This window comes from Raphanus sativus, chromosome 6 (genome assembly GCF_000801105.2).
Source record: "Raphanus sativus cultivar WK10039 chromosome 6, ASM80110v3, whole genome shotgun sequence".
Classification (NCBI taxonomy): Eukaryota; Viridiplantae; Streptophyta; class Magnoliopsida; order Brassicales; family Brassicaceae; genus Raphanus; species Raphanus sativus.
The window spans coordinates 45,776,018-45,798,514 of NC_079516.1; the positions used below are offsets into that span (position 1 = coordinate 45,776,018).

The 22,497-nt window shown below is 32.7% G+C and overlaps 3 protein-coding genes across 4 annotated transcripts; 2 read left to right on the forward strand and 1 right to left on the reverse strand.

Moving 5' to 3' along the window:
• Positions 1-2,806: 2,806 nt before the first annotated feature.
• LOC108839303 (SNF1-related protein kinase regulatory subunit beta-3) lies at positions 2,807-4,300 on the reverse strand. 2 transcript variants are annotated; one of them, XM_056988128.1, is made up of 4 exons: positions 4,070-4,300; positions 3,862-3,926; positions 3,493-3,538; positions 2,807-3,378 (listed from the first exon to the last, which is right to left on the reverse strand). In XM_056988128.1, exons 3-4 carry the CDS (start codon positions 3,520-3,522, stop codon positions 3,061-3,063), a joined length of 348 nt encoding a protein of 115 aa, XP_056844108.1. In that variant the 5' UTR covers positions 3,523-3,538; positions 3,862-3,926; positions 4,070-4,300; the 3' UTR covers positions 2,807-3,060. The 2 variants fall into 2 exon arrangements, with proteins under 2 accessions (XP_056844108.1, XP_056844107.1); XM_056988127.1 differs by lacking the exon at positions 3,862-3,926 and having other exon boundaries at positions 4,070-4,297.
• A 3,451-nt stretch (positions 4,301-7,751) lies between these two features.
• LOC108813628 (ABC transporter G family member 3) lies at positions 7,752-11,459 on the forward strand. The gene is made up of 10 exons (XM_018586240.2): positions 7,752-7,909; positions 8,379-9,032; positions 9,103-9,561; positions 9,642-9,755; positions 9,847-9,975; positions 10,062-10,253; positions 10,335-10,421; positions 10,505-10,777; positions 10,912-11,019; positions 11,127-11,459. The coding sequence occupies exons 2-10, from the start codon at positions 8,442-8,444 to the stop codon at positions 11,379-11,381; spliced, it is 2,208 nt and encodes a 735-aa protein (XP_018441742.2). The 5' UTR covers positions 7,752-7,909; positions 8,379-8,441; the 3' UTR covers positions 11,382-11,459.
• A 2,412-nt stretch (positions 11,460-13,871) lies between these two features.
• On the forward strand, positions 13,872-15,779 carry LOC108808643 (putative F-box/LRR-repeat protein At3g28410). Its single transcript, XM_056987404.1, has 3 exons — positions 13,872-14,857; positions 15,096-15,272; positions 15,477-15,779. Exons 1-3 carry the CDS (start codon positions 13,973-13,975, stop codon positions 15,777-15,779), a joined length of 1,365 nt encoding a protein of 454 aa, XP_056843384.1. The 5' UTR covers positions 13,872-13,972.
• The last annotated feature ends 6,718 nt before the right edge of the window (positions 15,780-22,497 follow it).

Sequence of the window (22,497 nt, forward strand, 5' to 3'; positions counted from 1 at the left end):
TTTCTGTTAGCATTATTGGTCTTTTTGTATAATAAACTAACCGTTTGATTTTTGGGAAATTTGATCTTATAATAAAAATATATATATTTCACCAGCTAAGAGCATCTCCAATAAATTCTATTAGAATTCTAAATGTGTATATATATATATATATATATTATATGCGTATGTAATTATGAGGTTCATCACTTTACGGAAAGTCCAACTTAAAATTTCTTAAAATTCTTTTTCAAAAACTTTAGAACTTCAATGGGCAAAAACCTATGTTGGAAGTGCTATGACAATATCATCTTCCTTCTCTTCTTTTCTTTCTACTCTCTTACTACAAATTTTTAATATTTTTTTCAATGTGTTCATTCATCAAATTAACCCTTGATTGTTTTGTGGTCTGAAAAAATGTAGCTTTTACCCAAAATATACAAATTTAAAGGAACAATATCTTATCTACTGGATATGCGCATGGTATGACATTTATTGTGGAACCCGAGACTAAAGAAAAATGCTTGTCGACAATAATATTAGAAAGTATCGACGGGGAGATTCGCATTAGGCCCAGTCCACCTGAAAGAGACCCCAAGTCCGTACAGCCTGACGTAAATAGGTGTAGATCTTGTGAGCAAGTTGATGTCCAAATGGTGTTGTCTAGCCAATGGTATTGGTAGGCCACGGTGACACCTCGTGGTTAGGCCTATCGTGTTGGTTTCAATAAAAGTGCACCCAAGGGACACTCCTTGCCACGTGACAAGTGGGATCAAAGGACAGAGCCCTGGACCAGCCCTAAACCCCATTTCCTGTATGGTCTCTTTAAATTTTCTTCTATTTAATAAAAATGTAAATATCAGTTTCATTTCATCACCCACTATTATATTTTACAAATCCAAAGTCTATATTATTTTATTTTATTTTTGTAGCTGAAATTCGATATTTGTTTCTTTTTGTTTTCAGTTTCTTTGGATAGTTTCCCTCTGACACGAGAGATAGAGAGTACGTGTGTGTGTGCGCGTTACTTTGGAATTTTAAAGTTACTACAATGTGTGTGTGTGATGTGATTTAGTTTTTAATGGAATTTTAGATGATTTTAATAAGTTGCAGAGATTTAGGTGATTTTTGTTAAACTACTCTAGAATATCACCTAAGTGGGATGTATTCAATTTAGCATTTGATGTGATTTGATTTTTAATGGAGTTTTAGATGATTTTAATAAGTTGTAGAGATTTAGGTGATTTTTGTTAGACTACTCTTGAATATCACCTAAAATAATGGGATTTGAGTTTTATTTTTTTAACTAAGAAACTCCACCCAAACACCCTAAAATCACCTCAAAACTTTAAAATCCCACAACTTAAAATATTTTCAATAACAGTGGATTTCAGAGTACTTTACGAAATGTCAAGTTCAATAACAGTGGATTTTAAATGAGTTTTTAAAATTCATGTTTGAATAACAGTGAATTTGTCATTTTAATACAAATCACCTGAAACTCTCAGTTGAATACACCCCCCTAAAACAATGGGATTTGAGTTTTATTTTTTTTAACTAAGAAACTCCACCCAAACACCCTAAAATCACCTCAAAACTTTAAAATCCCACAACTTAAAATATTTCCAATAACATTGGATTTCAGAGTACTTTACGAAATGTCAAGTTCAATAACAGTGGATTTTAAATGAGTTTTTAAAATTCATGTTTGAATAACAGTGAATTTGTCATTTTAATACAAATCACCTAAAACTCTCAGTTGAATACACCCCCCTAATGTCAGCAAATCAAATGATATTCACATCTATTTTTGAAAAAAAAACCACGCAAAGAAAACGAAAAAAGTGGCAACTCATGAAAAGTATACAATTTAGTTAATATATCAAGTTGTTCAAAAAAAGAAAAACTTATGAAAAATATAAAACTAGATAGTTTACTTTTCAAAAAAGAATAATAATAACATTTCAATAAAACTAGATCGAGTAATTTTAGTCAGTTCATCACAGAGCTTTTGAAAAAAAAAAGAGGGTCTGGCCTTGTATCCACTATCAACTATCAAGTATGGGCATTTTTTTTTGTTCACAACTATCAAGTATGGACATTTGTTCTGAAACTTGGTATGCGTTTGTGTTCACAATAGATTTAGTTTTGGAGATCTACAACCAAAATAACAAAGAATAGTATTATAGTTGCATTCTAGTGTACTCAGAAACCAGACCTAACTTTCCAAATTAGATTAAGGGGCTAGGAGGTTCGAAGAGGTTTCAAGACAAAAATAAAATAAATTACAGGCAGTGTTTTAAAACCTGACTGATAGATCTGTGAGCCGGCATTAGTCCGGTATAACCTTTATATCAAGGGTAAAAACTAGCGACCCGGCAAAATAATTGAGGACAATGATTTAGTCATGAATCATTAATCTTGTAGTGTGATTTTTTTTTCATTTAACTGATCAATTTCTTCCTTCTTGGGTTTCAATATTTAGTTTCGTTTTAGTTTTGGTTTCATTAAGTTTCAGCTGAGTTTTTGTTGGACACGGTTAGAAACTGTTAGTTAAAACTCAGAAAATATATAATGTGAGAAACCATTTTTATTTTATTTTTATGTAAGGAAATAAATTTTGCATCTGCTTTCCTTACTTTGAAAAGTTTAATGGATAAGAAAGAAAGCTTAAAGATGATGTTTGCTAGCAATGAATAGGCAGAATGTAAATGGGAAAGCATCCTAAAGGACTTGCAGCCTATCATACAACTTGTAATATGGAGTTTTGGGATGGTGTAGGAATGTGTCTGAAAGTGTTTGCACCCTTGGTTATTGGACAAAGAAGTATGTGAACATAATTAAATGCATATCGTCAATAGAGATATGTATGTGGATTCGGTTAAACAACCAAACCTAAAGCGAGTTGTTACAAACAGCGCAGGAACATTTTATATAAACGTCCAGACAAAGATGATTTCAATCGAATTCCCTAAACTGAGACACAATTTAGTCCGGACCAGCTGGTTTTTTGCATATACCAAACTGAATCCACAAAGAAGCAAGATTCCAACACTATTAAGAAGATGCATCATCATATAATTAAACGTTGGCGTTTCCTCTTCTTTGGACCGGCTTGTATATCACAACAGTGACATACTTAGACCTGAACCGATGCGAGAAACCAAGCGCTACGACGGATCTTGGTGGGTCACGGTTTTCGATATAGAGATGGTTGAGGACGACACTCTGTGGTGCACAAGGCAATTCCGTGCTGCCTGTATGGCCTAACAGAGAGTGTTGAAGATGTGGGGGTACAGCTGGAGGGTCTCTTGTCTCGTCTTCGGTTGCGGAATACACATTGTTGTAACTTGAAACCGGCGATACAGGTACTTCAAATCCGGCAACCGTTGTGTCCTCCTAAATAGTTTGAGAAGAAGAAGAACAATATTTAAGCTGAGGGATACTATTAATTTTACTCGAGTTCGTTTGTTCAATATAAAAAAAATAACTAAAATTTAAGAACTGGCTTACATGATCATCACCAGGATGTGAGTTGTTCATGTTGATACCTAAGTGCCTGAAACAAAAACAATCATAAATTATAACTGCGATAAAAGCAAAGTTAGCATAAGAATACAATGACGCAAACTCTTTAATCTGTGTGCAATGTAAGACTTGGTCTAATTGGTTGGTAAAAGTCTAGTCAGAGGTTCTTAAACCAATAGACAAACCTAAGGATACAAAAACGTAAGTAAGGCCTAAGTCCTAAACCCAGAGGATGAAACCAAGCAAATAGAAATAAACTGAACCAGTCTGATGAACACACAAGACAAACTTAGCACACAGATCATTACAAAAACAGAGGCTAAGGGATTAAATTATTCGGAATAAAGAACTCACCTTTACGGAAATCAAAATGAGAATACAAAGAAACAAAGAGAAGAACATCAACCTCACGGAAAGCCCTAGAAATCAAGTTCTGAGCTAATCAGCCGCAAAAGATTGAAACTTTGCAACAATGGGTATTCGATAATAAGACAAGAGAAAATTTCGGGAGAAACGACGGAGGAAACGATGCAACGAAGAAAGTAAAGGAAGGGGGATTTACTCTAATTTTATTTATATATGTATTGATTTGCTGGAATGCTTTTGATTAATTGAGGTTGAAGGAGATTGCTTTTGTCCTCAGATCTTCGCGGAACGGTCGTGATGACGAACAGAGAGACTGGCGACAAGTATCGGCTTCCCTTTGTGTTGTGTGTTTATTATTGGCTCAACTGTTGCTTTGCTCTGGAAACTTGTTCTTTCGTCTGAATACATTTCTTTTTTTTCCTTCTTCCGACCGAACCACCATTTTACTCCTTTTTTTTGTCGTCAATTTACATTATTGAGGCCCAATGCTCATGCTAGGCAAATACAAGAAGCCCAAATGAAAGACATACATTTCCAAACGCGCTAGAAGACTCTCAAGATTTGTGACAAAAAAAAAAAAACTCTCAAGATATAACTAATCAGTTTATCATTGCCATCCTCGGGTTGAGCTTCTTTCTCCATTCATGCATGATTCCTTCCACCATTTTACTCTTTTAACTTTCCAATAAATTAATTATTTTTACTTTTAAATAACACTTGAAGAAAAAATCCCACTGGATGAATCATTTTTATTTGTTGTTTCTGTTTCTTCTATACATCTTTAAATTATTTTTTTATTATACTAAATGATAAAAAATGTGTTAGTTACCCATGAAATATTCCATTGCTTGCAAAATTCTAAAGCAAACAAAAAATATTGTTTTTGGTTACAAAGAACGACATAAGCAAGGTTTATAATGAAATCGAGTGGAAATTTCTCAAACGTGTTCTCGACTGTTTGGCTTCCATCAAGTTGGATTCAATAGATTGTGGAATGTATCTATTATGTCTCTTTTTCAATCCTCATTAATGGCGAATCTATGAAAATTCAAGAAAATTTCTTATCCCTACATTTATTCATCCTATCCTATGTTTTGAAGTCCTATTGAATTTGTGTCATTCTGCCCAAAATCAAAGAAATCTCTAAGTCTCAAGGTTGCACGTGATGCTCCTATCATCAACTATCTTATTTTCGTTGATAAGACGATGTTCTTCTGTAAAAGTAACAAATAAAATTGTGGGACTTTCTTTATCATCATAAGAAGATATAAAGAAAGCTTGGGACAATGCATATAGCTTCTCAAGTCCGATATTATCATTACCATAAAGAGAGTAAAAAAAAGAACATGAAAAACGTCAATGAAAGTGGGATAGGGAAGTTTCTTGGCCTCTTGGAGCATTTCAATCCGAAAGAAAAACGAGAAATTATTTTATCCATTATGGATCGAATCAGAAAACACTTTCATAGTTGGGCTTTGGAGTTCCTCAATGGTGTTGGGAAATAAGTTCTTTCGAAGGTGGTACGTGCTGCCATTATGTCATGTTTCAAGCTTTTTTTTAACCCTATGTGTAAACAACTTCAAAAAGTGTTGATTCTTTTTTAATAGGACGTTAAACCGGCCTTTGAAATAATGTTTTTGGCCTTTTGGAAGAATCTTACACTACTGAAGAGTGATGAGGACTTGGATTTAGATACATTGAACATTTTAAGCTTTTCTTGGAAAAGATGGCGTGGATAATTCTCCACAACCCAAAATCTCACACTGCTCGGATAATATTATCACTCATCAAGCTTCTTGGAAACCAAATGTCAGCAGCATGCTTTCTATAGTTGTTGTAGAATTTTAGTGGGCAAAAGATGTGTTCAATCGAGGTTTAGGATGGATTGTAGGATATGGAACCAATATCATGGTCTGGGAAGATCCTTGGCTATCACTGCAACATGCTTCCACCTTCATTGATCCGTTCTCTTTTCTCTCTATAGATCTAAAACGATTCAGAGGTTTTAGATCTTTTCCTTCATGACTCCTACGATTGGAACATTTCTTTTGTAAGGTTTCTATTGTCTCAGTACAAAGACCAGATTCAAATAAGCTGGTTTGGCTTTCAGAACAAATATGGACCTTATACTAACATAATATGGGTACACTTTGAACAAACTCAACTCTATGCCAAAATAAACAAAACATAACACATTAAAATATTTTCACATTCAAAATAAGATTATATTTTAGATATTTTAGTATCATTATAATTATTGTGTAGGAGAAAATGGTTTGACGCATATAAAAATAAAGATTAAAAAAATTTCCATTGAATAAAAAAATATAACAGGAGTAAATAATAATAATTAAAATATTATAATGTCAGAAAGCATGTTTAACATCAAATAGAAACTAAAATATGACAAAATATAAACGAATATGATCTTTTTTTGAAGCGTGAGAAAAAAACTAGTTTGATATATTCAGAAAATATAAGAGTATAAATCATAGAAATACAAAAAAATGCTCAACACCAAATTTTAATATTTCAATAACATTAAAATTATTATTTTAAATAGAAATTGAGTTTCTCAAAATATTGGCAAAGTCTGAGACTATCATCTCTTCACTCTTCAATTTTTAATTTTTAAATATCTTTTAATTTTTTAAAAATCAGTTGAGATATTTGCCAATGCAGATTGCTTTATTAGATAAAAGACCCATGTTTTCAAACCCTCTGTAATATTTAAATGCAACTTTATCACATACTTTAAAGTACCCTTAAAGTAAACTAAACAATAATTAAATAGCATTTGTCAAAGTTTTAAAGACGTTCTAATAATATCTCCAATGAGTATGTTGTCTGTGTCTTTTCACTTTTTTGTTATTTTCTAATTTAATAATTATGAAAACCCCACTTCTATCATACTTATACAAATTATACAGATATTTATAATATATTTTTATTAATTCTCATATTTCTGGATAAAAAATTCCATTTTAATTAATTTAATAGATTTAATTTTAAAAACAATATTTTAAATTATATTAATATTAGTTTTGAGAATATAAACTTATTTATAGCATATTTAAAAATTGGTATTATTAAATAAAAATAATATTTTTATTTAAAAATATTAAAAGATTAAAATTTTACCATATTTTAACTTAAAAACAGAGTAATAATCTTTATAGAACATTAACAGTTTTTAAATGATTCACTAAATACTTTATTAACAAAAGTTGATTGAATAAAATCTAAACCGACCAAAACCTTATTATATGCTTTTCATCCCAATAATTTATTTCTTTCTTTTTTTAAATGGAAAGAAAAAAATTATTTCTTGCTATAATTACTTGCTTTTGACATATGTTAAATTATATGCTGTTTCTTTCTTGCAATTATTATCATCTCGAATCTTTTCATTTAATAAAAAGAAGAAAAGTTGGTGCTGATTCCAAATTCAAAATTTCATTCAGCAGCTTGTTAATGTTAATATCAACAAAAAAGTACTAGACCAAACCTTGGATCAAGTATCTAAAACTTAAAAGTTGAAATTAGCATTATTTCTTCTTATAAACTTTATTTTGTAAACAAACAGTGCATAGAAACGAGTTTGAATCCAAATAATAATACACATGAATCAACAGAAAGTACTAGTCCAAATCTTGGATCAAGTATCTAAAGCTTAATGTTGAAGCTAGTATTATTTCGTTCTATATAATAATTAATGTAGAGAAACTTTTATTTTTGTAGACAACATTGCATCGATACGAGTTGAATCCAAATAAATAAAATACATGTAAAAAGAGAATAGTACTCTTTTCTTAAAACTGGCGAAAAATATTATTAATTTTTTCTTTCAAAAATTTAATCTAAATAAATATTTCGTCCGGACAAAAAAAGCTTTCCCCATCCATTGAATTTTTTCCATATTTGCAGAACCCGAAGAGTTGAGAGCTCACACTCTCTTGCTTTCTCACTCTCTTTCCAAGAAGAGATTCTCTGCTTCTCTCTCTCTCTCGGGTGGATCCACTTCTTCCAGATCCAGGTTTGTCTTCTCCTCTTCCATGTCTTGTGTTTCTCTCCAAAAGGGTTTCTGGTTCTGCTACTCTTCATTAAGTCCTGAGTAAGTCACAAAGTAACAAAAAGCTATGAAATTGATAAAAAAAAAGGGTTTTACTAAATTAGGAATCACTTCCATTAACTGTAATTTAGTGAGGTTCTGGTAAGGGCAGAACAAGAAGGGTTTCTGCTTCTGCTATGTCCTGAGGAAGTCACAAAGTAACAAAAAGCTATGAAATTGATAAAAAAGGGTTTTTGTGAATCATTGGCTGTTGGGGTTTTACTAAATTAGGAATCATTGTAATTTAGTGAGCTTATGGTAAAGCAGAACAAAGAGTGATAGACTTCAATTAAATGTTAGTTTCTCATTCTAATTCAAGTAAATCACTTTACTTATTGGCCTTTTTTGTCTTGGTGTCATTCATTGATGAACCTAAACACTTCACTAATTGTAGGTGCCAAGGAAAGAAAGTTGGAAACTTTCTTGAAATATTTGTCTTCTTGAAAGGGTTTCAAAAATGGAGGAGATACAGTCTCAATCAGATCTCTACCGTTCATCATCTTCCTGTGCAAGTAGTCCCACAAGCAGAGTCCCATCAAGTCACTTCTTCTACGTAAGGAAACCTGGTTCTCTCAGACAACCTATATCCTTCGAAGACTCTCCTGAATGGGATGATACTGATGTGAGAATGGAGTATGAAGCTGGTGGTGGTGGTGGTGGTGGAGATTCTATCAACGACGCCACAGCAACTCCCATTTCGCCTTCTTTATCGAAAATCAACAGCGGCTCAATGGCTTCTCCTCCTCCTGTGCCTGAAGGAGGAGGAGGTGGTGGTGGGGGAAATGTCGTTAGAAAAATCGCAGGTGCTTCTATTGCTTGGAGAGATTTGACTGTTACAATGACAGGGAAGAGAAGATACTCTGATAAAGTGGTGAAGAGTTCGAATGGTTATGCGTTTCCCGGGACTATGACTGTCATCATGGGTCCTGCCAAGTCAGGGAAGTCTACTCTCTTGAGGGCACTTGCAGGAAGGCTGCCTCCTTCAGCCAAAATGTATGGTGAAGTGTTTGTGAATGGGTCAAAGTCACATATGCCTTACGGATCTTACGTGAGTCTTCAGCTATTGTCTTTTAGCTTTCTTGATCTTTTCTTTCAGTATGCTAAACTGTGTTTTGCAGGGGTATGTTGAGAGGGAGACGGAACTGATTGGATCGCTTACGGTACGTGAGTTTCTGTACTACTCAGCGCTGCTCCAGCTTCCAGGTTTCCTCTGCCAGAAAAGAGGCGTCGTGGAAGATGCGATTCAGGCCATGTCTCTGAGTGATTACGCCAACAAGTTGATCGGTGGTCACTGTTACATGAAGGGTCTCCGAAGTGGCGAAAGAAGACGTGTCTCTATTGCTCGCGAGCTCGTGATGCGACCTCATATCTTGTTCATCGACGAGCCTCTTTATCATCTCGACAGTGTTTCGGCACTGCTTATGATGGTGACGCTTAAAAAGCTCGCGAGTATGGGATGCACACTTGTGTTCACCATCTATCAGAGCAGCACCGAAGTGTTTGGTTTGTTTGATAGAATCTGTCTCTTATCAAATGGAAACACTCTCTTCTTTGGAGAGACGCTTGCTTGCTTACAGGTATATAATGTTTGAAATGGAAACTCTCTCTTCTTTGTCTCTCTCTCTCTCTGAAGTAGTGTTGTGTAATCCTTTTGTAGCACTTTTCAAATGCTGGATTCCCATGCCCTATAATGCAAAGTCCATCAGATCATTTCTTGAGGGCTATAAACACAGATTTCGATAGGATTATTGCAATGTGCAAAAACTGGCAGGTAACATTACACAACTAGGCTTGTGTTTCCTTCTTGTAACATTAGTTTTTTTTCTGATGATAATGAGCTTAAAAATGTGAAAACAAAACAGGACGATAACGGTGACTTTTCAGCAGTGAATATGGATACTGCTGTGGCTATTCGCACTCTTGAGGCGACTTATAAATCATCTGAAGATGCTGCTTCGGTTGAGACTATGATCTTCAAACTTACGGAAAGGGTATCATCATCATCAGTTGGTCCATTTAATAGTTTTAGTTTTCCCAAACTTTTATAGACCTAAGTTTTTTCTTTTATTTTTTGCAGGAAGGCACACAGCTTAAATCCAAGGGAAAAGCTGGTGCTGCTACACGTGTTGCAGTGCTGACTTGGAGATCGCTTTTGGTTATGTCTAGGGAATGGAAATACTATTGGCTCCGACTTATCCTCTACATGATTCTTACACTCTGTATTGGCACTTTGTATTCTGGCTTGGGACACTCTTTGTCTTCTGTTGCAGTAAGTCTTCTAATACTAATACCATTCTTCTCAGTCAGCATTGTCACCATTTGAGCAATTTATCATTTTTTTTTCTTGCAGACAAGAGTTTCTGCAGTGTTCGTTTTTGTCTCCTTTGCCTCACTTTTGGGGATTGCTGGAATACCTTCGCTTTTGAAAGAGATCAAGGTTTTAACCTTTTCTTTTTCTTCTTGATTTCTACTTAATTCTTTTGAGCTTTGAAGTTCTTTTTCTTCTGTTCTTTTTAATAGATTTATGGAAGTGAAGCATCGAACCAGCATTCGGGTGCTTTCGTCTTCCTACTAGGGCAGTTCCTGGGAAGCATACCCTTCTTGTTTCTCATGTCCATTTCCTCAAGTCTTGTCTTCTACTTCATGGTCGGACTGAGAGACGATTTCAGCTTGTTGATGTACTTTGTCCTCAACTTCTTCATGTGCCTACTGGTCAATGAAGGGTTGATGCTCTTCATCGCTTGCATTTGGCGTGATGTTTACTGGAGCACTTTGACTCTCATCTCTCTACACGTGAGTTTTTGTCTTCCATATTTTACCTTTTCTTAGATTACTATGAGAGAGTCTAATGATACCTCTAGGTGATTAGTAAAATGAGAGTACTGCCTTTACTGATCTTTTCATACTTGTTGTGTGTATCATTGCAGGTGATCATGATGCTCGCTGCAGGTCACTTCAGGATCCGTAACGCTTTGCCAAAACCCATCTGGACTTACCCGTTGGCTTACATCTCATTCCACACTTACTCCATTGAGGTTTATTTACACATTCAAAACACTTAGAAAATTAAATAAATAAACAATCTTTGCTTCTTACAGGGGAAACCTATTTAGACATTATTGGTTATTTTGAATGTTTTCAGGGTCTTTTGGAGAACGAGTACCTAGGGGAAGTGTTTGCGGTTGGAGAAGTGAGGAGTATATCGGGTTACGAAGCAATTCGAGGAAACTACCAGATATCTCCAGACACGAGCTCCAAATGGAGGAACATGCTTGTCTTGTTGGCTATGGCTTTTGGCTACCGTCTTATTGTTTATGTTTTGTTACGTTTTGGTCTTAACAAGAATGTGTCTGCTCGTTTGCTGCTTTGTCATAGAAAGGATAACAGTTCTAGGTAGATGGTTGATGATTTCGAGATAATAATGTTTACGTTTGTCTTTTTTTTTTTGTAGTTGAAAGTAAAAACAATTATAATTCTTGGTTCAGTTTGTTTTACATTGCTGGTATAGACAGTAGACAATGTAATGGATCAAACGAAGCTTCGAAACTGAAAACAAAGGTGGTGTAATTGTTTAACTATTACTAGTTTACAACTCTACCCTTGTGGGTTTTGACAAAACTCTCTCTTCTATTGTTACCTCTTAGAACTTGTTTACTTGCATTGGTTTTGGATCTATATGATTGTGGAGCAGCTTGCTGTCTTAGCAATGTAGCTTTCTACTGTTGTACGAGAAACATAATCTTCAGCTACTTGATACTTGATGTTTGATGTGTGCTATTTTTTTCAGACAGCAAGTGTCTTACCATTCTTGTCCATTTATTGACAGAAAATTAGACTAGACGTCACATAACATTACAAAAACCTAAGCAGCTGTTATTGTCAGTCAAGGTCTCAACTACAGTTACAACCCCGAATTATTAAATGTTACAAAAACATAGAAAGATTACAGTAGCATCTTGCTCCAAAGCTTCCTCTAACATATAAGATTAATCCGAGCAATGAACATCACTGTCCCTACAGAGAACACTATGATGAAAGCTCTTGCAAGCTGATCTACTACCTTCCGAACCAAAACAAGCTCAAAAGGGAAGCAAGGAAGCAAATCAAAGAAAACAAATAACCTGATTCAGTGCTTTGCATTCCCAGTAGCAAGTATTGGACAGACATTGTTGCTTAGAAGAATATCATGAAGGAATTATATTCTAAGGAACTGCAGACATTGTTGCTGATAAGCAAGCATTACTTAACTTTTTCAAAACAGTAGACAGAGGGAATTATCCATTTTCTTTAATCAGAAACAGAGAAAACAAAAACAAAAGAAGTTAAGCAATATAGTTCTTCACAAGAAGAAGATAACCAAAGCTTAAATGCGTTTGCGTTGTAACTTTGAGAACCAGTCCTCACCAACAAGGAAAACTGAAGTAGGTTCAATTGTATTTTATGTTCTATACATACTGTTAAAAAGATGACAAACTGGTGAGTAAGTTGAAAACATTAATCGACAAAGAATCCGGAAAGACATCTACTTTCATAGAAAAATGTATGTTGGTAAGGTACTGTAATATCAGTTTCATCCTCTCTCGGTGTGCTACTTATGCTAAAATATCATATTAACTGAACTAACCAAACTAAACCAAATAATAAAACCAAGTAAAATACTGAAACTTTTAGTTAATTAAGTGCAGCATAAAAATGCGTTAAAAATTCAATAACCAAAATAATTGGATTCGTAAAATCGACTAATCACCGAAATAAAACTGTTATCATCCCAAGACATCAAATAGTCCAGATATCCAATTACTCTGCATGCTAACCTGAAAAGGAAAAAGAACGGTTAATAAGGAAGTCACTCAATAAAATATGGTATGCTAAACACACAAACCACTAACTCACTTGCAACACTTCGACCATGAGACCCTAGCTCTAGTATGAAATACACAGTGTCTAACACACCTCAAAGAACAACAATGTTCATAGTGCACCATACAAATACAATCTATGCGTTGATAATAGATAACTATTCTTTTGATAATAGATAAATATTCTTTGCACCACATATTATTCTCGTAAAGATCTATTTAAATAACATTGCACATCAATAATTCAAGAGTTTATCCTTCACAACAAGAAAACATGACATTTTTTTGACAAAAATCATGACGAAAAGCAATTTCTTAGATATTACTGAGAAACTGTCGACAAAATACTGAAGGAACTAAAAGTCGAGCTTTTGTAAGAAAATTTTCGGGAATTCCATGAATTTATGAAGAAGATGTAATAGCGGTATTTATTGATATAATTTTGACGGATTCCCGAAAAAAAAATGTTATAACCTTTTATATCCATTTGTAAAATCAAAATTGTGATATGAATTCTCAATGAAATTTTCATGTTCGTTGGGAATTCATCAGAAATTTGCTGGAAATATTGTGCTTCTATCTATAAATACAATTTGCCCTCATTCACAATGAATCACAGAAAACATGACTCTCCTTGATTATTTTCGTTCGTGGATTAGATAAACATGCTATGGATCTGGTTATAAATTTATTTACAAAAAAATATACAAATGGTATTAGTGAATTCATGTTGGTTTCTAAACGACAAGATCATTCTGGTATCAATGTATTAGCTTAAATCCAATTTAATTTCGTTGTGGATTTCATCACTGATTTCTTTTGTCAAATCATATTTTCTAGATATATTTTTCAAGAATTTGTTTTGGATTTTTTGATACGATGTATCATATCAACATATATATACTTATTATTATCTTTGATAGACTATATTGAATAAAATAATTTTTAGATGAAAAAATGGAATATTGTTGACCCTTGTGGTCTGCTCTAGAATTTGATCATGTTAATTTCTATTGGTCGAGGTACAGAGAGTAGAATCGTCATTGATTAATATGGAAAACTTAGAAAACCAAAATTATGTTAATGGATTAGAAACCTAGATAGAAAACAGAGAGTGCCCTGATACACAATGGCGGATAGCGGAGAAAGAAACCGTAGCCAAAGAAAACTGAAACAAGAGACTTCATCAACAGGGGACAGTGGAGACTTCATCAGCTCTATGCCAGATGAGATACTCCACCATATTATCTCATTTAATCCTACCAAACTCGCAGTTAAAACTTCCGTGTTGTCCAAACGATGGAGGCATGTATGGTGCGAGACACCTTGTCTTTCCTTTGGCGTGGAAGCTACGGTTCGAGGGATAAACCAAACCCTAATATCCTACAGGGCTCTGAAACTCTTAAGTTTTTTTCTTGCTAACGCCTATTATGTCACTTCACGCGAGATTAATAGCTGGATCGAGTTCGCAATGTCTCGCAGCGTGCATAAACTGCATGTGTCCTTCCATAATTATACTTGTCCAGATTTCTTCTTTCTTAGTTCCTCCTTGGAGAAACTCTACGTTAGATCTGCTTTGATTCCCAGATGCACAACAGTGTCTTGGAAATCCCTAAGAAACTTGAAACTGAGTTCATGCAATGTTGAATCCAGTGATAATATTCTCTCTGGCTGTCCAATTCTTGAAACCTTGGAATTGATTTACTGTCTTGGTTTACCTCAGCGTCTTGATCTGAGTAAATCACTGAGCCTGAGGAGATTGGAGATTAAGTGGAGTTTCAAAAGTTCATATCCAGTTGAGATTTTAGCGCCGCATATCCATTATTTGAAATTGACAATGTATGAGGAACCATGTACTTTAGTTGATGTCTCCTCTGTGACCGAAGCTAGCCTTGAAATTTGCATCAGCTATAATTTTTTCTCGGTGGCTGATTTTGTTCAAATCATGGTGCTAAAGATGCTAGAAAAGTTGCAAAACGTAGAGAGGCTTACTTTTGGGAGAACCCTTCTTCAGGTATATTATATATGCCTTCTCTTTCTTGTATTCTCTAATTAAGGGCTAAATTTATTTGTTCGATGATTAATTTTCTCTGTTATACAGTTCAAAGCCAAATACATATAAGCACATGTAATATGAAAACATCAACGAACTAGTTTATAACGAATATACAGTTCTTGTTTTATTTTCTAATTTGTTTCTGTCTAGAGATTTATTTTTAGATCATGTCTGACTTTTATCATCGTATTGCTAGATGCTATCTCTCGCCGAGCTCCGTGGTCTTACTTTCCCAATGCTTAAGGTCCACACTTTGATTGTTGAAACAATGGTTGTTCGAACTGCTATTCCCCCCGGTATAACAAGGTTACTACAAAATTCACCTGTACTGAAGAAGCTAATAGCACAAGCAACGTGCAGCGGCTCCATAAAAGTATTTTACTAGAAACCTCTTTTTCATTTTTTCTGTATCTTAATAAGACCATGCAAACTATTGTTAACTGAGTAGGCCATTGCAAGAACTATCCCATTTACTTTTTTACTATACAGGACTGATATTTTGTCAGACAAAAAAAAAAGAAATTTGTGGAGATACGTTTTAGTTTTCTCTGGAATAACTTTTCTTTGTTCTATACAGGATCAAGATCTTGACAACTATTTGAGTCAACGAGGTTTGAATCCCGATAAATGCTGGAGATCAGAATATATTCAGAATGCAGCATCCAAACTCTTCGCTTCCTTCATGGAATTGGTACTGAGAAACTCAAAGACACTAGAGACGATGGTTGTACAATTTCGATCTCGATATACTCATCCCCTTGCTTTAGAATGTTTCGCACAACTGCTTCAGATGCCTCCAACACTTCCTCACAACAATAATGTATCTATTGTGCTCAACCCAAATAATTACTCATTAATTGCATCAGTGTCTTTGATTTGAACCTAGTATTCTTATTTAAATTTCAATTGAAATTTTGTAGTTGGCTATTTGGGATGTTCATTGGCCTATTGCTATTATGAAACATGCGTCTGTAGTTTCAATGATCAAATATTCCTTGGTTTTCTTTGAATTTGTTTTAGTTTAATTAGAAAACTAGATTTTGATCCGCGCTTTGGAAGCGCGGAATATTTTACGATGAAAAATTTCACTAATAACTTAACAAATATTTTGGTAATTTTTAAAGAGTGTGTATTTAAAATATTTTTGCATTTAAATCAGTATTTTTAAATTCAACCCGATTGTGATTATACCGGTTAATCCGGAGATCTGACAATTCAATTTAGGGTTTTTAAAATATTCATATTAAAAAAAATCAGTAAAACCCGAAAATAACCGATTGAACTGATGGATGACCGATATGTAATCTAATTGGATTTAAATTGTAATAGTTTCATAATTTGTAATCTTATAATCCAAATTTTAAAGTTCATTATTTTGCAATTTATAAAATTATGACATTTCTACAAAATTTTAAAGAGAAAATGATAGATATAAAATAAATCAGATTAATTATTGTATTGTTTGGAAACACTAATAGTAGTATAAAAACATATTGTTTGGAAACATTGATAATAGTATAAGTATGTTTTGTTTGGAAACATGAATAGTAGTATAAAAAAAGAAACATTAGTAATTTAATGTAGGTTTAACTGTAAAGTATAAAGGTATATTTAATTTAAAAACTTACAAAATAAATGTTAGGCCTAAGAGAATGTTTCTGTTTTAATAAGATAGATATTACATAATTGTTTCGGTCCAATAGTGCATTTTTCTGTCATCATTCCGTGTTCATTATATACTTAGAAATAGGAGTGCTTGTTAAAAGAGACAAAGAAAATCCACATCACAAATCAAGTAACCGTGCACTCAAAGAAACCATCACAAGCTTGTGAGTAAACTAAACGCACTCACTATCACTAATGCATGGCTTACATAAGCTTATTTATTTATTTATTTATTTATTTTCAATATGATTATTTATAGTTTCCATAGAAACGGAGATCCGACGGAACTCTACTGTGTCTTGTCGTTTTACTCTCTGTCCTGGATTTTTTAATGGGCTAACAGTTTGTATTGCAAAACCCCACCTTTGAGACCACCTTCTTTAATTTAATGAAAGTTTGTTGTTGTCGCACAAAAACAAAGACTTTTACCATTATCATCCTCTTGAAGAAACCTCATAACTGTGTCATAAGAACTGGCCGGTTCTTGAGATGCTTTTGCGGCTGTGCACTTGGAGTTCCATCCGAGGTCCTCCAGAACTTTGACTTGATGTTCCTGTAACGTTTTGACCATCCACATCTAATGGTTTTCCACGCCGTTTCGGCCTTATGGGATCCCTCTCATTGTTACCGGGTGCATTAGTTTCGGAGGACTGAAAGTCATGGTTAGTGACTTTGAAATCACCACATGACTTTTATGTAGTTTAGCTTCATTCGCGAATAACATTTTCGGATAGATCATTAATCCTTTCACTACTATAGTCTAAACACATTTAACTCTAAAATTCTATATAAATGTATGATCGAAAAGATAAATATACTTTGGAAACATAAATATCCAAATTAATTCTCTTAATTATTTTCATATACTTAAAAGCGAGATGATACAGTCCAATCAGAATTTATAAATAATTTCACTTGGAGAAGATAAATTATATGTCTTTGAATTTTGAGTGAAATATAAAAGCTGAATCATTCTTCGAATTTGCACGTGTCTAAAACTTCAATGATCAAATTGTTCCTTGTTTTCCGTTGAATTGGTGTTGGATATGAATAAATATATACATGAAATTCTGTATTTTCTTACTATATACAAGATCAGAGTTGCTGAGTTCAAACTTTGCTAACTCATTGGCTTCCTCATTTTATGATCTAGGGGTGAACGAGAAAGAAAGAAAGCGGTAAAAACAATGAAGAGAGGTATGAAATATCTGTTAAGATACCAGATCTCCTTGATCTATTGCATGTTGTTGATACTTCCAAACTCATTTTTACCAGTCCGGATCCTATCAAACCTTTAGATTTTCTTTCTCGATCTTTCGACACATCAAACGGTCAAGACTCATTTTCGCTTCATCTCACACAAATTCACATCGATCTCCCAATCGGAAAACGAAGAAATGGAACTTCACACCATATACTCTCCAGAACTGTATTCCATCCACAGTGACCCAAAAACTCTTTGATACTCGGGGTATGCGACAAAACTGTCATCTGAAAACACACAAGGAATCAAGATCGCACGATCACCAGCTTTCTATTTAAAACTCTCCGGCAACAGATTGTTCTCGCTATACAAAACTAACGTGTGAATAGCTAGCAAAAGAAAAAAAATGTATAAACCAAACCGGCCGGTTTTGTGCTGAGCCATTGTCTTTTTTTTTTTTACTAAAAAAAGGTTAAACCCGGGTCAATGATGACACAAGCTTAACCCCCGAGTGGAGGTACAGTCCACGGATAGATCCTCTTCTGGACATTCAAATGAGCCGAGAGAAATAGCTCATATCCGTGTGGCCGGTGGGGTTTGGATCCGGGTTTGCCTTATTGAGTTTTTAAATCTCTCAAGCTCCACTAGGCCACCACCACCGGTTTAGAAAGAAAAGATTAAGCCATTGTCTGCAATCTGATTCTGACTAGAGACTTGTTGTGACCGAAGAACCAGTTTTCTGAAAGGGATTGTCGGCCCAACTGCATATAATGGGATTTTCGAGTTCAAAGCTTCGATCGTTTTCGCTTTGAATTGGTGAACTGTGTAGCAGAGAACAAATATACTTTCTTTGCGTCTTCTAATGCTTTGAAGATCATTTGATGGACCAGTGAGGAGATATTTTTTTTTTTTTTTAGATATCGGTTTCTTACATATATAATGTCGTATTTTTGGGGTTTATTGCTTCAACTCCGGGAATGTAATCGATTATCGCAGCGATGTCTGATTGAAAGAAAAAAAATAAACATGTAAGCTTCGGGTGATTTATTCTTGGGTTCACTTCATAGGGTAAAACCTCACCAACCAATAGGATTGTGTCATTTAAGATTCAGTATCTTTAAAAAAAGAAACAAAATATTATCGAATTATATTATATTTTTAAAATAAAAATTAAATAAAAATTATACTAATCACAAAAAAAAATATTTTCAAAAAATATTTTTAACGCTCCCAACAAACATTAAATCTTAGACTTTTGGATAAATTTTAAGATTTATCCAAGAATTTCGGATTTACCCAAGGGTTTAGGGTTTACCCAAGGGTTTAGGGTTTAGGATTAGGATTAGGATTTAGGGTATAGTTTTTTGTTGATTGTGTTATAAATAGTTTTTTTTTAAATCAAAGTTTTATAATTTATCCAAAGGTTTACTAAAGGATTTAGGGTTTAAGATTTAGAGATTAGTGTTTTTTGTGGTATTAATTTATTTTTTTGAAAAAAAAATACTTTTTTGCATTTTATTATTATTTTATTTATTTTTACTTTATTTTATTTATTTTTACTTTATTTTTTATTTTTAAAACGTAATATAATTTGACAATATTTTATTTCTTTTTTTAAATGATGTCAAATTTGAAATAACTAAATCCTATTGGTTGGTGAATCTAAATGTTCACCCTCGGGGGTGAACCCAAGAATAACTCAAGCTTTAGGTGATTAGAGAAAGGTAAGAATGAGTTTGATAATACTTTTTGTAATAAATGAAATTATGGACCAAACTGTTCATTCACATTAAGAAACAAGGGATGTTTAGATAACTAAAAAACTGAAGGACGAGTTTAGTTATACTATTCTTACCAGTCCTATAAAGAAAGTGAATTTATAGACTCTGTGTATTCATTTATTTCCATGACAATTTTCTATTTCAATATTATCGTTTCCAATCGATTCTGTTAATTTTCAATAGGGATTTTCATTGTCCCATCCTACAAATATAAAAGGCCTTTAACGAGTTTTCAGTGTTCAGATATATACTCCCAAACCGTATATAATTGTGCTAACTTTACAGTGACCTTAGTTTAACTTTGACTTTAGTACCAACTAGCCTATGAGTGTTTGTTCTTCATAATTATATGTTTCATTTTGACAATGTATTTTTTTCTAGATTCATTGACTTTTAATGTTGATGTATCTTGTTCAACTTATTTAGCGTCTATTTATAAATTATAAGATTGTGCTTTTCTTTATTTTACCTTTATTCATTTCGCTTGGGAAAGTAACTATTAAAGTGTAAAATATTAGAATTTTAAGTATATATATTATTTTTATTAAATTTTACCATAAATATTGTGATTTAAATATGATTATAAAATTCAAATTTTATTTTGATATCTTATAAAACAAATATATTATTTAGACATATACATAAAAGATTAATGAAACAAACCACATATTTTGTTATTCTGGTTAAAATCAGAATTACGAAGAATCTGGTTAAAAGAACTTAGATAGGGTAAATGAAATTTTTTTATAATAGATTTTGTTAGTTGTGATTTTCACGCATTAAAAAGTGAATATACTTTTGATTTTTTCAAAATTCATTCCTTTTATAAAATATTTTATATCATTCTTTGCTATGTCATTCCTTCTGTCAACAAAATAATAATAAATTTATTTAATATATTTTCATCTAATTATATATTTTGGTGTTTCGTTCTTTTCAAGATACTTAGGATTTATTTGAGTCAGTTAAAAGAAAAATATTATCAACATAAATATTATGAACATTTATTTTGATAATATCCTATAAAAATTGTAACCTTTAGTTGAAAAATGAGTTGTAATTTAGATTTTTAGAAACACATTCCCAAACATATAGAAAATATAGAAACCAAAACTTTCTCTAGATAGAATCTATCTTATAAAATGCCAATACCTTAAAATTTCGTAAATGTTTTGGTATAAATATTTTGGTTAGTTAGTGAAAACTATAATCTAGATATTTGGAAATACTGATTTATGATACCAAAATATGAAATACAAAATTCTCATCGACAGAGAATATTCATGTAAGATTCTGTTATTTTAATTTTTGAAAAAAAAATCTAACGAAATGGTGATTGTAGTTAAGATTTTCTAGATCTAGAATATCACAATACTAACAAACTGATATATTTTGAAAATTTTGAAAATATTTAATAATTTTGAATAGAAATAAAATAGTATTCACCATAAATGTATATTTTTTTAATCTAAAGCTACACCATTTTGGTTTGTCGATTTAAAACCACACTTCTTAATTGATTTACTTCTTAAATGCTAGCATTATTTTAGTTGGAAAACATTTGATTGTCAGATCTTTCTAATATGGTTATACTTATGAATTGTTGACAAAAAAAAAGGTTATACTTATGAATTATCATTGCCAAGATGATAAAGCATGAACAAAGGTTATATTGCTTGTATTTGATTTCTACTGACAAACTCAGTGATGAAAAGTAATCATGTAACACTGATTCAGGGTAAAAAAAATAGTCATAGTGTATGGTCGTTTTACATCTATATCCTACGGTGGTGGTCAAATTTAATTAAGTAGAAGATGGTATAGGAAAGTCATAGTGAATTTTTGGTCAAGCCAGTTGTTGTTAGCGACAAATGCGTTAGATGTAAAACAGTTAGATGTAAAACGGCTGAGTTTTATGCTAGTGGCATAGAATGGTAATTATTGTGTAAAATTTAGGGTTATTTCTTTTTTGTACTTCAGTTTTAATAGTTTAGTCTTTATACATATAGACGAAATATTGTATTAGTAGAAAGTGTAATTTTCGTAAAATATTTCTGTAAAATACAATACACAAACTTAATTTTCCTTTTAACCTTTGTCAAAAATCTTGTTTAAACACCACAAGTGTTGAATGGTAGATTATGATTTTTGTTTTAGAAAAGAAACATAAGTGATTGTAATTTCATTAGAAGAATAACCACTACCATATTCAAACACATAATTTCTCTATTATATATGCGGTTTAATTTTAAACAACGCCCATATTTTGGCCAGTCCTAATCTCCTCGCTCTGGTCATGTGTGGGGTGCACTGATTGAGAAACTACAGGTACGGATTGGTGTACATTGTCCAACCTTTTCTTTTGGTTTTATGTACATTGCCCTACAAAATTAACATATATATATGTATGTAAATACTATATATTTTATCAGGGAACATAGAAATCTAAAGTATTTTAAAATATGAGTTGACGTCTCATATCTCCTCCCCACATCAATTTTTACCGCTCCTGCGCCTCCAGTATAGAGTTACAACATTCGAACCGAAGCTATGTTTAATAAATACATATCTACCCCACTTTCACTTTAACTGGTCATTTGTAATAAGAATATTTTTTTTATCAACATAAAAAGGTTATTATGTATTTAAGGTATTATAATTTGGTCCCGTCTTGCTAGACTTTTTCTATTATTAGAAAAATAGACTCTTAGGGTTACAATAACAAACAGTATTGTTTTGTACGTGCCATCATCAATAGTATAGTGAGGACATTTTCATTTTATTGTTACGAACAAAAACAAAAAGCAAAAAATCGTTGAAAAAGATGAAAGTTATGTTTTAAAAATTACAGTTTCAAGCTTAATACAAGAGTCAGATTCGAGTCTAAGAGCACTAAACAAAACACTTTAATCAGTTGTTTTTAAATACGAATTTATTTAAAATACACT

What these genes read in the sequence shown, in the direction of transcription:
- LOC108808643 (XM_056987404.1), top strand. Translation starts at nt 13,973, where the DNA reads ATGGCGGATAGCGGAGAAAGAAACCGTAGCCAAAGAAAACTGAAACAA. An exon ending in TTGGGAGAACCCTTCTTCAG is followed by an intron (nt 14,858 to 15,095) that starts GTATATTATATA and finishes TCGTATTGCTAG; the next exon opens with ATGCTATCTCTCGCCGAGCT. An exon ending in CGTGCAGCGGCTCCATAAAA is followed by an intron (nt 15,273 to 15,476) that starts GTATTTTACTAG and finishes TGTTCTATACAG; the next exon opens with GATCAAGATCTTGACAACTA.
- LOC108813628 (XM_018586240.2), top strand. Translation starts at nt 8,442, where the DNA reads ATGGAGGAGATACAGTCTCAATCAGATCTCTACCGTTCATCATCTTCC. An exon ending in AGACGCTTGCTTGCTTACAG is followed by an intron (nt 9,562 to 9,641) that starts GTATATAATGTT and finishes ATCCTTTTGTAG; the next exon opens with CACTTTTCAAATGCTGGATT. An exon ending in ACTCTTTGTCTTCTGTTGCA is followed by an intron (nt 10,254 to 10,334) that starts GTAAGTCTTCTA and finishes TTTTTCTTGCAG; the next exon opens with ACAAGAGTTTCTGCAGTGTT.
- LOC108839303 (XM_056988128.1), bottom strand. Translation starts at nt 3,522, where the DNA reads ATGAACAACTCACATCCTGGTGATGATCAT. An exon ending in CACATCCTGGTGATGATCAT is followed by an intron (nt 3,379 to 3,492) that starts GTAAGCCAGTTC and finishes CAAACTATTTAG; the next exon opens with GAGGACACAACGGTTGCCGG.